Source organism: Panthera onca, chromosome B4 (genome assembly GCF_046562875.1).
Source record: "Panthera onca isolate mPanOnc1 chromosome B4, mPanOnc1 haplotype 2, whole genome shotgun sequence".
NCBI lineage: Eukaryota > Metazoa > Chordata > Mammalia > Carnivora > Felidae > Panthera > Panthera onca.
In genome coordinates this window covers 25,039,628-25,055,863 of record NC_138345.1, presented here as the reverse complement: position 1 = coordinate 25,055,863, position 16,236 = coordinate 25,039,628, and the positions used below count along the sequence as shown (strand labels likewise).

Below are 16,236 nucleotides of genomic sequence, written 5' to 3'. Positions count from 1 at the left end.
TTATTAAAAAAAAAGATCCACAAAAAAAAAATGGGCAAAGGATAAAGTGATGTTTAAGACTCATATGTGAAATCAAATTGAAAAAGAGTGAGAAAGGACTTGCTTTACAGCCAAAAACACATTATAGAGCCACTAACATCAAAACTCAGGCCCCTGAGACAGTGGGATGAAACCTGCAGAGTCCTTCTAAGAATGTTTTTTAAAGTATAAAATGATACACATAGGATTAAAGAAAACCAATTACACTGAAATATGTAACTTTCCAAGGTTAAGAGACCCCCAAAACAGAAGGCCAAAGTAGATTCCTTACAGGAATTTCATCTAGGACAAAAGTGGTAATTCAGCTCAGTAGGGAAAATAAAATTTAATGTGTAGTGTAGGCACACCAGCTATCCTTATGGAGTAAGATGGCTCCCTATTTTGAGTCATAAGCAAAAATAATTCCAAGTTTTTAATAGTTCAAAACAAAACAATCTCAGAAGACGCTAAGGAGACATCATGTACAACCTGAAAGTTGGGGAACCCAGAAGGTACAAAATATAAAAAAATAACTTGTAAGAAAAATCATACCATCATCAAAGTGAAAAAACATAGGTCAGAAAAAATGTTTAAAACATACACATATGGGTTAAAATCTGTACAATACAAAGAGCTGCTATCAGATAAGACCACAAAAACTGAACAGAAAAACTGGCAAAGAATATGAATAGTCCTTTCAAAAGAAGGCCAACTACAAATGGCCCACACACATGAGAAAATGCTGTACAGAGATGCAAACTAAAATAAGTTACACCTTGCAAATACAAAGTAATAAAAATTAAAACTTGAGAACACTTCCTGCTGATGCTGGGAAATGCTAGTAGAAACGTTCATTGTTACAAATTTTTGGAAAGGCATCTGTAAAATACATCAAACCTAAAAAATACACATTTTTGTTTGACCCATGGATCCAACTCTTAGATACATATCCCACAGAAACAACAAGATCTGTGGATAGGATATTTATTGCAGTACCATCTGCAAGGGCAAAAAATGGAAACTATATAAACGCCCATTTCTACGGGAGTGGTTAAATAGTGGTAATCCATACCACGGAACAGTAACATTGCACAATCACTAAAATAGAGGCTAGATGCATATAAATTGGTTTGAAGTGATTTTCACAATGTACGGTTAGGTAAGAAAGGAAATACTCAGATGATACCATTTTTGTGTGACAATGTATATACGTATTTTTGCATTGGAGGAGAGCTCGGAGGCATGGAGAAATGCAAAAAGGGTATATACATGCCGGGTAACACTGATTCCCTCAGGGGGGAGAGAGGTAAGTATTCATGTGAGTATCCATGTGACAGAGGAAACTAAATCAAAACACAGGAGACCTTAGAAACAAAGAAGTCCTTAAAATCACATGTATGAATGTAACTCATTTATATGTCTATATCTATAAAGAAATACATGAGAAAGTAACCTCACTAAGTTATTTAAGAGTAATGGTTCTTTAAGTGATAGTTTTACTTCTTTCTTCTCTATGCAAATATCAACATATTGAACTCAGTGTACAAAAAGCCCCTACTAATAAGAACACATACACTCATGTGGCATACATTTGGTTCCAAGAAAAAAGAAAATCCGACTCAAATTGGCTTAAAACACAAAAGGAATTTATTGGCTCACATAAGTAAAAAGTCCAGAAGCAAATCTGATTTCAGGTCCAACTTGATCCAGAGGTTCCAAATTGCATCAGGGCTCCAACTTAGACTCCCTCTCATTTTTTTGGTACAGCCCTGAGGCTGACTCTTTTGTAGTAGAAAAAATTAGCTGCAGCAAGTTCAAAACATGAGTCTTTGCACCGCACTATCTCCAAGAAGGTATCTTCTTTCAGCAGGTCCTAAGGAAGCCTCAGCAAATATCTTTTATCTAAGTAGCCTGAGCTGGGTCAGGTGACTATCCCTGAACCATTTATTTTGGGGGGTGGGGGAAAAGGGAGAGTTAGTAGCACTGGTTAAAGATAACCAGGTCAACTCTAGCTGGAGCTGGGGGTGTGACAATCCCGTCTAAACCACATGCATGATGGGAGGAAGTTGGTTATCCAAAGAAGACATGGAAGCGAATGCTGGATTGGCATACATGAGCAAGGAATTAAAGAAAATACAAACATCCAATAAAATACTAAAAGTGCCCAATCTCACTAGTAGTCAAAAAAATACAAATAAAATTAAATAATCTGTTGCTTATCAGGCTAATAATAAAAAAAAAAGTACCGTTTGTGTGTGAGAGAGATGTGGGAGGGCAGGACTGACAATAGGTGCTCACACAACTGGAAATGTGTGTGTAACAAAACAGCTCTAAGAGGCACCCAAACTTTATACCACAACCAGAAACAACTCCGATTCTTAAATATGAAACAGAAAGCTAGTAACAATAGGAAAATTTAAAGCCCCATAACAGAAGTTGACTCCTTTTTTCCCCCTCCGAAGAGATGTTCCCATTTGGACGGGAAAAAAGAGATCCGGGTAAATCTGTATTTATATTCCTTAGCTCCAAGTCTTGATTTAGCCTACTTCTTCTTATTCACTTCTTTCAACATTCTTAGACAAAACCCAGGATGGAATCTCTAGTTAATAACCCAAGGTGTGGCTGGGGTCAGAACTAGAATGTCTTCTGGAAACATTAAATGCTTTTATCAAAAAAATTCCAAAGTATGACTAGTGAAATGGAACCCAAGATACAGAAGCATAATATTTGAATACTGAGAAGACCTACAAATGAAAGGACCTAGAGGAATATACCAGTTTACTTGAAAATCAGAAAAACTATACAGTAAACTGTGTTTAAAGATACTATGTTGGGCGGGCGGTGGGTGGGGGGGTACCTGGATGGCTCAGTTATGGGTAAGCATCCGACACTCTTGATTTTGGCTCAGATCATGATCTCATGATTTATGAGATCAAGGCCCGTGTTGGGCTCTGCACTGACAGCACAAAGCGCTTGGGATCCTCTCTATCCCCCGCCCCCCTTTGTCCCTCCCCCACTCATGCTCCCTCACTCTCTCATTCAAAATAAATAAAAAACATTAAAAAACATCTTTAAGGATATCATGGATATGAGGTAGGTCTGTGCCATCTCACAGATAGAAAAAGTAATGATATAAGGATTCTTTTATGAGCTACGGGGCCAGTCCCACACTTGTGCAGAATCACATATACTTCTTGAGTATGAAAAGTACAATGAATCAAAATCAAGTTCAATGCCACTGCATTCAACTAGAAAGTCAACACCAAGTGTGAATCTGCAGATATGGCAACTAAGTACTCGAAATGAAAACACCCCCCGCCCCGCCCCGCAGATTTCAATTTTGAGCAAAAGACTGTTCCCAGATTTAATTTCATTTCTCAGGGCCAATTAAAAAGTTAAGGTCCCACATGTCCCTTGCCTTTGTATCTTTCCAAAACCAGGGATTTTCATTCAATCCTGAGAAGGCCAAAGAACTAAAAGACTACCCACTCTCCTACCTTAACTTTTAGGTCAAATGACTTACCTGGTTAGTTTATACCAATGGAATTTACTTAATAGAAGTAGTTCAGATTTTCTAAAGTAAATAATAAAAGAATGATTTTTAAAAAATAGGGGAACTCCTTTTACCCTGCTGTGTTAAAACAAAAAGCTAGTAAACAGCCACACAAAAGGAACAGTGGTTAGGAGTATAGACATATAAAAAATGCCTTCACTGTAATCCAGCTCCATCACTGATTAAGCTATGTGATCTTTGGGGAGTTACCTAACATATCTAGGTTTCACTATCCTCATTTTTAAAATGGGCATAACAGGTGTACCAACCAATCTCTTAAGGTTGCTGTGAGGCTTAAGGAATTAATCCAGCACTAAGAACAGCACCTTGCACCAAGGAAGCTTTCAGTAAATGTTAACTATTACTCTAAACATAAATTAAATATTTATTTATTTGCTTAGATCTGTGTCAGCACTCCTAGAATCCCAAACACTGTATTCCAACTGTTCTAATTTGCACCATCTGCAAAAGGTACTTCTAAACTACTTCCAATGATGTGAAAATGAAGAACTGACAAAATCCTCAGCTATTTAAGTGGCCAATTTTAGATGCTATAACTACTTCACTTAGAAAATCTCCACCACTGGGGCACCTAGGTGGCTCAGTCAGTTAAGCATTTGACTCTCGGTTTCAGCTCATGATCTCACAACTCCTGAGATCAAGCCCTGCATCCGACTCTGCACTGACAGCACAGAGGCTGCTTAGGATTCTTTTTTTCTCCCTCTCCCTCTCTCTCTATACCACTCCCCACTCGCTCACTCTCAAAATAAATAAAACACTGGAAAAAAAGAAAAACAAAGCCTCCACTATGAAACAATAAGCTTGCAACAAAATAGTAAAGTGAAAGCCATATGACAGAATAGAATCTGAGTCAGACTACATTCAGATGTTCCTCAGCCAATGAAAGTAACAGGGAGATGTAGAATACTTCCTTCGCAAATGCATCTAGGGAAAGCAGGCTATATTTATTTCAAAAACTACAAAAGGTTACAATATAATTCTATCAAACAAAATTAGTGTTTAAAAGTAAGTGACTCATATGTATCCAAATTTTGACCAAATCAACAGGACAATCCAATACACAAAAAGATTATTATATAGCTCAAAGAGCAAAAAGCACAAAGAAATAAATGTCTTGTCAATACAAACACTACATAAATACACAAATCTACAGCTGTAATGTGACACAAACAAATCATAAGTATGTGTTAGCTACCTTTCTCCAACAGTAAAGGAGTAAATATTTTATATTTAGTAAATACATATATAACGTATAAAACCTTTAATCACATGTAATGTAGTCTAAGAAGTGTGAACCAAGTAGAATGCAAGATTCTCTAATGTGAAGATGTACATTTTAGAACCCAACTTGAAGTAAATCCTATCACGAGTATTGCAAAAGTGACCCCCAAAAAGTATCACCTGCAACTCTATACAATTAGTATTTGTACCCAGAAATTAGTATCAGAAATCTTACTGAGGGGGTATCATGGTAACCTGCCTGAAAGGACAAATAACTTATTCAGGGGCATAAACAGCAGATATCAATGTAAGTTAAATAACATACGAGTGAAAAAAAATATGCAATGTATAATAGCAAGAGGTTAGAAAACTGTATACTGTGGAAAAGATTTATTAGTCTGGACAAGTTGGTTTTGATAAACTATTGGCTACTTGTTACAGTAAATTACCAAGATTTTCATTGCAACAGTATTTTCCCACACACATCAAAATCTGGAAGCAATATGTCTTTCTCAAATGGTCATTTAGTGTTCTTTTTTTCCCAACCCTCAACACACAGAAATACGTTTTTGAATCAACTAGCCATTTAGGGGAGTCGTAAGATACAGATGTTCATAAACATTACACGAGCTACAATTGAGGTACCTGGACAAACACCATCAACGTTTATGGAAAAAGGTGTTGGTTTTAAAAGTGGTTAAGTACTACATGAGTTACATAAACACACTATCCTCATCCTTCTGAAACCAAAATGGGGGAAAACCTTATTGCCATTTTGCCAAACACCACATAACTAAAAATGATGCACAAAGAGTCAGAATCCAATGTACATATCACAGAATTAAAACTCCAGTTAAGCAACTGAGCTACTCATTGAAGAAAATGTAAAAGTAAGACCAAACATATCAATGCTATTTCAGAAGCATCATCAGAACAAACAGAGATTTAATTATAAATTGGCCTGGATTGCATCCTCTAAAGAGAATTTTGCTTAGTACTAAAAGAGAATCTGTCTGCAAACATCCTACAAAAGCTGTGGAATCATGCTCTTTGTTATTCCTGAAAGGAAATTTGCCAGGTTTGATGATACCTGAATGTCTCCTAGTAGTTCTAGGAGTTCTACATACCAATTAATTCAATAATTGACAGAGGAGTATTTATGCAAAGAGGAGACCAAAAGTAGACCTTGTATCAACATATACTAAATAGGTGGATTTTTTTTATCACATGATAAATGTAAATCATAAAATCAAATGTACTTATAAAAGTACACCTATTTTATGTTACATAAAAAACTGTAGACTGCAAACTGTGCATGCTTACCATAACATTTTACCTGGGAAAGCCGATGAGTGGGATTTCTTGCAAATATTTACTGCCATGATACAAAACAAATATGTGCAAACTGCAAGGTCCCTAAAATAGCAGTTAAAGAGTTTATATACAGAAAGATGTCACTATCTGATCAAATATGCAAGAGATGGGAGTTTCCCAGAGTTTATAACATAGAACAGTAACCACCACAGGCTCCGCCTCCAGGGCCTTCTTCCCTGTGTATCAGTTTGACTCCTTTATTCTGGTTCTCACTTTCCCACAGTCCAGGCGTCTGAATGATCTTTTCAACAAGTTCCTCAAAGGCACACTGTACACCATCACAGGTTTTTGCACTTGCCTCTGAAATCCGAGAAAAAAATGTCATAGTATATTCTTTTCTGGTCATATTCCTATGTTTTTCTGGGAAATTATTATGGCATAATATCAGCCAACAATATATAAAAAGACAAGTCATGAGCAATTTCTCCCCACGGGTTTAATATTCATGAATTTACCAACTCTCAAAGTTGAGCTATTTAAATTCTATCCATAACAACAGTAGTATATAAGGCCAAAATTTTGTGACAGAATTGTACATTGTAAAACCCTACTCATATATGATGCCAAAGTTCCTCCTTAATTTTTCAGTTAGCTCTTAAAATCAGCCCCAAAGCAGAGATTATTCCCATTTCAGAATAAGGAAACTTAGTCTCCAAGTTGAACCATCTGGTTGTTCTGTGCCTGCAACCAAGCAGCTATTGGCGGTTGGATAAATGACATACAACCATGGACGCCAGTCTCCTTTGGCATTTATGCTCATGAAACTCATGTGCACAGTTAGCCCTGCTCCCTTAGCCTACCTTTCCCTAGTAATTACCTTTTTTTTACTGTCTGAGAGGACTCTTATTCCTTCATCATAAAACTCTTCTATTTCAGCTCATCACATAACTTTATGCTGAGAAAAATAAAAACAACCTGACAGGAGCTACTGATCATCCCACTAAGGGACGAACGAGCCTGCTTGCATTTGCAGCCTTGGGCTCTGCCTTCAGTCTTGTTACACTGGATGAAATGCTGTGCTGCCATCTAGGAGCAACCCCCTTTCTAGCTCTAGATGGGATGGGATCCCATCCTTTCTCATTCAATGAAAAATCATGTACCCCCACTACTGGATCACATCAGTCAGCTTAAAAGCCTACCAGAATTACTGTCCATCTTACTACCGACCAAGCAACCAACCACCCTGCCCTGCAGCCCACAAAGCCTTCCGGTAGCCACCCAGTTTCTCTACTCTATTTCAAAGCAAAATCGTCATCCGGAGTTACCTACATAAGCTGTTACCACTTTCTTACCTCACAATTTTTTTCAAACTACAGTCAACCCTTGAACAACACAAGTTTGAACTGTGCAGCTCCACTTGTACATGGATTTTGTTTTATAAATACAGTATAGTACTGTAAAGGTGTTTTCCCTTATGATTTTCTTAGCAACATTTTCTTTTCTCTAGCTTACTTTATTGTAAGAACATAGTGTGTAATACACATAACAAACTACGTGTTAACTGACTGTCGATCAGGAAGGCTTCATTCAGGTCAACAGCAGGCTATTAGCAGTTCACTTCAGGGGGAGTCAAAAGTTATATGCAGAGTTTCAACGGTGTGGGGGGGTCGGCATCCCTAACCCCACAATGTTCAAGGGTCAACTGTACTCTATGTAGGCTTTTGTTCTCACCACTCCATTGAAACTTTTAAAAAATACCAACACTCTATCTTGTCAGATCGAATACCTTATCTTATTTGACATCTTGCTGCAGTTGATACACCTGATCACTTTCTTCCTGTACTAAATACTTTGTCTGCTTTTGACTTTCAGGATGCTGAACACTCCTCCTCTCAAGGTTACATCATTCACAACCTGTTTGCTGACACTTCCTCTTTCTGCTGACCTCTAACTGCTGGGAGTACCCCAGGCTTCAATTTTCAGCCGTTTTCTATCCAGTTCTTCCTGTGATCACTACAATCCCATGACTTTATTATTTTTTAAGTTTTTAAGTTTATTCATTTATTTTGAGAGAGAGAGGGAGAGAGCGCACAAGCAGGGGAGGGGCAGAAAGAAAGGGAGAGAGAATTCCCAAGTAGGCGGAGCCCAACGCAGGGCTCAAACTCACAAACTGTGAGATCATAACCTGAGCTGAATTCAAGAGTCGGATGCTTGGGGTGCCTGGGTGGCTCAGTCAGTTAAGCATCTGACTTAGGCTCAGGTCATGATCTCGCGGTTTGTGAGTTCGAGCCCCGCATAGGGCTCTGCGCTGACAGCTCGGAGCCTGGAGCCTGCTTCGGATTCTGTGTCTCCTCTCTCTGCCCCTCCCCCACTTGTGCTCTGTCTCTATCAAAAATAAATAAACGTTTAAAAAATATATAAATAAATAAATAAGTATAAATAAACAAAAGAGTTGGATGCTCAACCAACTCAGCCACCCAGGCACTCCAGTTCCATGACTTTAAACACCAGCTAAATGCCAATGACCAGCATGTCTACTAGTTATCTGAAAAACAAGTCATTCTTACAGGTCATTTCTTGATTCCCTACTCACTTTCCCAAACCTATTCTTATCTCAGTCTTTCACACATGGTTAACGGCAGCACAATCCACCTATCTGCTCATGCCAAAGACTCGACGTTATCCTTCATGGCTCTCTTTCCTTACCCTCCAGACCCAATCTATCTACACAGCCTACCACCTTTACCATCAAAATATCCCCTGGATCTGCCAACTTTCCACGACCCACAACCGCTCCCATATTCAAAGTCAACAGCATTATTCATCTGGGCCATTGTAAGAGAATGATGAGCCTCTTGCTTCTGCTCCTCATGGAACATTTTCTATACAAACAAGCCTTTTTAAAGAATATCAGATCACAGCACTACTCCCCTGCTTTTCACACTTGGAATAAAATCCACTTCCACACCATATCCTATGATGCCCAAATGACCTCTATCTCATCTCCCTTCACCACCATCCTTTCCCCCAACATATACCATTCCTTCAGCCCACAAGCTTTCTTCCTGCCCCTTACACACCTAAACTGGTTCCTACCTCAGGAAATATGTGCTATTGTCTCAGCCTGAGATGTTCTCCCTCTAGGTCTTCATATGATGGATTCTTGCTCAAATGGGACGATCTCAAAGTTTAACTTTCCCTAATTTCCTCCTACCCCCATCATACTTCCTCCCCTTAGAATGTTTTATTTCCATCATAGTGCTGCTTACTTATTTAAGTCTATTTCCTCTACTAGAATGTAAGCTTCATGAGGGCAGGGAGTTTGTCCATTTTGGTCGTTATATATGCGTTCAATAAATGTTTATTGAACTAATATATCAAAATGAAGGACACCCAGCAAGTAAGCAGAAGAGGTAGTATTCAATTCCTTTCTAAATTTCCCCATTACCTTCCATTCATACCACCCTGCTTCTATCTATATACGATGTTCTTCATTTCCATTTCCTAATTCCTAAAAGGTTCTAACACAGTGGAATATCTACATCAGTAATTCTTAAAGCTGCCTTCACACAGAATCAACTAGGGTGTCTATAAACATCTTCCAGGCCCAGTTTCAGACATGTGACAAGGCCCAGGAAACCTAAAATGTTAAAACCTCCACAGTGATATAGCCAGTCCACTTTTCCAGACAGGCGGTCAACAAACTTTTTGTTGTAAATATTTTAGGCTTTGAATGCCATATGGTTTCTGTTGTAACTATTAAACTCTGCCTTGAAGCATGAACGCAGCGAAAGACAGCATGTAGATAACTGGGTAGGTATGGCTGTGTTCCAATACAAATGGTGGGGCCAGAGTTGGCCCATGCTGTAGTTTGTCAGCCCCCATTCTACATTCATTAATGTGCATACAAATCACATGAAGATCTTGTTAAAATGCAGTCTCTGATACAAAAAAGCTGGGCTGGGCTTGAAATGAAGCATTTCTAACAAATTTCCAGGTGGTGCCACTGCCACCAACACAAGCACCAGCAAGGTACAACCACGGCACTGGGCACCTGGCTTTACTGAATGCCATTATACCCAGAGACAACTGATCTGTGTCCTACATGACTTTACATAATGTGATCCTATCTTTTATACAGAAGGAAAAAAGAAACTGGCTCTGTAGTTACGATTTTATAGCACAAGAAAATGCTGAACTAAGTACATACATTTTACAGTCATAAAGAGAAAAAATGTAGCAGAAACTTCATTTTAAAATTCCTCATTAATAATGAAAGGATAAATGTTCATACACCTACCTATAAATAACATGGAATGCTTTCGGGCAAATTTTAGGCCTTCATTTCTATCGACTTCACGATTTTCCTAAAATATAAATGCAAAGATTAAGACAAGCTACTAAAATATAGTCAAAATGCCAACTGTCTGACTTCTTACCTTATCAATTTTATTTCCAACTAGCATGTTTACTATGTCATTTCTCGTGCAGTAAGTTTCCAATTCATTCAACCAATTATCCAATTTAACAAAGGTGTCTCTTCTTGTGACATCATAAACTGAAATAAAAAGGCTCACTCATTAAATAAGCATTTAAAATAAGAAGCAATGACATTACATTTCTGATACGTGACTAAGAGCAATGTTATTATATAAGCAAGTCTGTTTTTAAGTCTTCAATTCTTAACCATCAGATAGTAGCAACTAACTCAGATGGAAGAAACAAGTGTATTAAACAACAATAATACATTTACATACACACACTTCGATTTTATTAACACACACTGAGAGAAATGAAATTGTATCCTGTGCTGTAACTGAAAATTAATTTCAGCAAAACAACAGCTGTTCCCATTCATAACAATAGAAGATGTTTATCCAAAAAACAAAAAGCATTTTAGATTCAAATCTGTGGCAAAATACCAAAACATTTTAGAGGACTTTAAACATCTATGACCCTGTTAATTTATTTATCACAAGGAACAGAATTTGCAATTTTGAAAAAATTTCTAAAGTTAGTAGATAGGATCCTGATTGTTTCCCTGTTATCACTTTCATTTTACATCACACTGCATTACAATATATAAAGAGCTTATTAATTTAAAGTATCTTCTAAACTTAAAGATGCTGAACCAAAATAAGAGTTGCTGTTAAATTAACCAAATAAAATAAAATAAAACAAAATAAAACAAAATAAAACAAAATAAAACAAAATAAAACCAAAACCTCACAAGCTATGTTCTCCCTAAAAGTGATCAATATTTATTTTAAAAAGTTTCCCAGGATTATCAATAACAAGTACTTTTTAAGACTTTTTAAAAATTCTGTGTGATTATGAATCAACAGTGTTAAGTGATTTGTGATATTTTTTAGGACTAATAAAACAGACTCCACCAAGAAACTAGCCATCTTCTTTTATAAACTACAGCATATGTCAATACAATGCGGACTGAAGATCAGTTTCTGGTGACACTCTTAAGACAGGCCAATTACATGTGGATTAATCCTCAATTATGTCCACATCAAAATGTGCTTTAAAACCAAATAGTCTGATCTTTATTTTTTAATTGCTAGACAAAGGACTGAAAAGAAATTCTGAAAGTTTAAATATTCATTAATATTAAATGAAGCTAATATGACTTCAAGTTACATAAAGGTACCCCGAACCTGAAGAAAAATAAAAACTTGCTGACCCTCACAGACAAGGAAAATCAGAAACTGCAATAATAAAACAACAATAGTATCTTAAAGTAAAACCTTACCTAATATAACACCTTGTGCACCTCTGTAATAGCTGGGAGTTAATGTTCTGAACCTCTCTTGACCAGCAGTATCCTAAAAGTGACAATCAGTCATTATTAAATAAAACAAAATATAATAGATCTTCAATGTATTAAGAGTAGAAAGTCAAACAGCATTATTAAAAATAATATCTATGCACAAGCTCATGTAAAACTTGAAATTTAAAGATGTATTCTCTTACTGACAATTGTTACATATAATAAAACTAATAAATACTGACTCATCTTTAGAAAAAAATGCATCTAAGGAAAGAGGTTCTTTTTAAAGATTTTTATCACACATGAGGGGCATGTGTGACTCAGTCGGTTAAACATCTGACTTCAGCTCAGGTCATGATCTCATGGTCTGTGAGTTCAAGTCCCATGCCAGGCTCTGTGTCGACAGCTCAGAGCCTGGAGCCTGCTTCAGATTCTGTGTCTCCCTTTCTCTCTGCCCCTCCCCCACTCACACTGTCTCTCTCTCTCTCTCTCTCTCTCTCTCAAAAATAAAAACATTAAAAATTAAAAAAAAAAAAAAGATTTTTATCATACATGAAACACATTTCATTGAAAGCCATGGTTCTCTCCACTCGAGATGCACAATGAAATTTCCTGGGAAGTCAAAAATACTGATGCCTGGGTCCAATCCCCAATGGTTCCGATTTAATTGGTCTAAAGTAAGACTGAAGTTTTTAAAATCTTCCCAAGTGATTCTAACATAGAATCAATTAAAAGAGAATTACAGGAGTGTCTTATTTTAGGTAAGCAATTTTTAGGTTGGACTTTTCAAGTGTTTTCTATTTATCTTCTTTTAGGAAAATGTATAAAACCAAACCACTTGTTATCACATGTTTCTGACACATCTCAGGGGTGATAAACAAGATGTACACTAGCTAGGAAGTTTAAGTTTCATGAGGAAGGAGACCTCGTCTGCTTAATCACCAGTTTAACCCCCATGCCTAGAGCAATTCTTGCCACAGGATTGTTGCTCAACTTTTGTTGAAAGAAAAAAAACCAAAAAACTAACAAGTCTGTACTTCTGGGCCTGGTTCCTTCCGTCTTTTTTCTACCACCTTTGACTGTGGCTTCAAGGTACCTAAGATTTTTCAAAACAGCGGTTGACAAATAGCTCCCTCAGCCCACCACCTGTTTATTAAATAAAGTTTTACTGGAACACAGCCAGGCCCATTTGCTTGCGCATTGCCACATGCCTGCTTTAGGATTAGACTAAATATTTACTATCTGGCCTTTAAGAAAAAGTTTCCAGTCTGCTAATATAAAATAACCTGAAGAAAAGTGAAGACATATATTAAACATCACCTTAGCTGCCACTCCCATGGCTGTAAATTGGAGCTTAGCTATGGGGCAAGCAGAAGCTCCTTCAGATATAAAACATGTTAATAACCTCTAAGAGGTTTATAAGATTGGAGAGGAATTTTAAACCAGCAATGACAGGCACCAGCAATTACCTACTTTCTTTGCCTGGTCAAAATGCAGACTGCTTTAAGACAAGAGCAATAGCTAGAGAGTATATGAGTAATTTTAGCCCCAGAAGAGAAACTTAAGATGAAAATAACTTTCAAAGTAAACCACTTTACATTTCCATTACTCTTCCCTTCCTCCAGATGAGCTTCCGTAAACGTACACTGTCCTCACTTCCAGATTCTTACCACTACAGAAACTGCCCCTGACCCTGCCATGTTGAAGTGAAAAAGATAACAAAATTAAACTTTCTATACAGATAAATTTGAGATAAAAATGATCTCTCTTTACAAAAACTCCCTTTCCTCCAAAGTTTCTTACAAAACGTCTCTGATATTTAAAATTATTCAATCTGCAGACTGAGTCAACTTTTCAAAAACAATAATATAAACAAGTTAACAAATAATAAAAATAATAATAATACATAACAAAAAATTATAACACAAAGATTAAATTAAAGTGAAGTGCACTTGCTATCTAAAGCAGGTTATAATTTGGATAATCTGACATAGGCTAGGGCAAGGACCATGCAAGAAATATTTTAGTCTCAAGACTTTTTGTTATAAGAGAAAAATTCTGTTTGCATAATGAAACCGTATGCATGCTGCAATAAATTAATTTCCAGAACTAGCAGAAAGCATTTGACTATGAATTTTGCCCCCTTGGTCCTCACTGAGATCAAGTTCAATAACTGCCTTGATGAAACACAACATAAAAATCACAACTGCAATTCTAGTTAAAATAAAATCCCAGAGCAAAAAAAAAAAAAAAAAAGTTTTGATGTTAAAATACTGCACAACTTAATACACAAATATTTAAGTTAGTCCAGCTGTTTAGAGTCTTAATTTTTTTAGATTCACTTATAAAGATGTTTAAGTAGGTATGATAATTTGGGCAAAACCCCTGTGCCATAGTATGGGATCAGGAGTTATAATAATTATAAAATGTATATGTTTAAATAGTCAAAAGTTAAGATTTTTGCTTGTGTTTGTTTTCAAGACAGGAATCTGCAATAACTGTAATGACATCTCTGTAAGATAAGAAAAGCAGACCTTATTATCTGTGGTTTTCTTCTCTGATGTGAGAGGAGAGATTATTAAAGATAGAAATGGATAAAGGGTTAGGGAGGATCTGGAAAGGCAAAGTATTAGAATATGGGAGTGGCAGCGAGAGCAGGATATAAAGAAAAATAGCATCAGAGGTGCCAAGTAGGCCATGATGTGTGTGCAGCACTTTCAGGAGCAATGAGGACAGGGCTATACTTGATTTTTCTATTTGACTGATCCTGGGAGGGCCATCCAAATGGGAGGGGAACTGATTTTATGCATATAAATAAAACCACGGAAGAATTAGAGCAAACAATGGATTCATGTATTTCTTTTAATGAGTGAGAAGGCCTTCCTAAATACGACACGACACCCAGATTCATGAAGAAAAATAACTGGTCTGACCATATAAGTACTAACACCTTGGTCTGGCAAGAACATCTCTCCCCTCATCACCCACACCGCCCCCACACACTCATCCTAAACAAGATTTGAAGGTAAATGACAAACTGGAAAAAAATATTTGTAGCATATTTTTTCTGAACAGAAAGAAGCCAGCATTCTTTTTTTTTTTTTTAATTTTTTTTAATGTTTATTTATTTTTGACAGAGAGTGACAGAGCATGAGTGGGGGAGGGGCAGAGAGAGAGGGAGACACAGAATCCAAAGCAGGCTCCAGGCTCCGAGCTGTCAGCGCAGAGCCCCTCGCGGGCCTTGAACCCATGAACGGCGAGATCATGACCGGAGCCAAATCAGACGCCCAACTGACTGAGCCACCCAGGCGCCCTGAAGCCAGCATTTTTAATTAAACTGTTCAATATATTTCACTATGGCCTAGTCCAACATATGCCAAATTGTTTTCTGTTAGACATTACTATTCTGATTGATATCATAATTATATTTCAGGGAGAGGGGCAAATAGGCTACCAATCGTGTAAAGTACTGTATGTTAGAAAAAAATTAACAAGAAAACATGAGATACACACAGTTAGTTGTTATTTAGGATAAAACTTGTGTTAGAAATAATATGCCATTCAGAGAATGCCAGGAAGATGAATCAGATGATACAATGCATGAAAATTTGTTGTTTCGATCTGTAGTTGATGTCCATTTACTATTTAGTCACCATGCTGAAGTACATCTCATGTGATGACTGCTGACCAGTTCTAATATTATCACATGTAATAAAAATGGTTTCTATATTTAATTAGAGTGTATGTGGGAATCAGATACACAAAAGAGTATATTTTTATAAATTATATGTATAATATATTTAGTATATTAAATATGTATTAGCAATCATTTAGATAGAAATAGGTAGGTAGGTAAATACATACATAGGTAGGTAGTAGGTGGATAGGAGGAGGGAAAAGACAGGCAGACAGACATAGACACTGAGCATCTTGGATGTTTTTGACAGTTAATGCTACTTTATTCGGTCAGCACTACCACGAAAAGGTCTAGTTAGGAAAGCAAGATGTATCTGAATGTTTGGATTCAAGGGCAGATAAAAAGAAGCCAGTAAGTAAAGAAAGACTGGGAATCAGTATTAAAAAATAAATCCAAAGTTGGCAAGCTCAGTTTTTATAAATATTTATACTAACAAACATGAAAAAATTATTTTTTCCTAAGTATCACTTCATCCCTTTCTCCCAAATAATTGCCTCAGTGTTAGCTGAGTCTATATTGTCTTCTTAAAACTTTAAAGAAACAGATTCAATAACAATAATTCTCTCTGGCAGACAAGATGATTTTTCTATACTTTATTCTGCTTTTAAATGTTAAGGGATTATATACTTTAAA

At 36.7% G+C, this 16,236-nt stretch overlaps 1 protein-coding gene across 1 annotated transcript in view; it reads right to left on the bottom strand.

Moving 5' to 3' along the window:
* Positions 1 to 4,515: 4,515 nt before the first annotated feature.
* Positions 4,516 to 16,236, bottom strand: part of RAB18 (RAB18, member RAS oncogene family) — a 37,247-nt gene continuing 25,526 nt past the window's right edge. Inside the window, exons 4-7 of the mRNA XM_060659097.2 lie at positions 11,889 to 11,961; positions 10,567 to 10,685; positions 10,428 to 10,494; positions 4,516 to 6,487 (exon numbers count right to left, since the gene is read on the bottom strand). Of these exons, the coding sequence (XP_060515080.1) occupies positions 6,312 to 6,487; positions 10,428 to 10,494; positions 10,567 to 10,685; positions 11,889 to 11,961 (435 nt within the window). The 3' untranslated portion in view covers positions 4,516 to 6,311. The remainder of the gene's footprint in view (positions 6,488 to 10,427; positions 10,495 to 10,566; positions 10,686 to 11,888; positions 11,962 to 16,236) is intronic.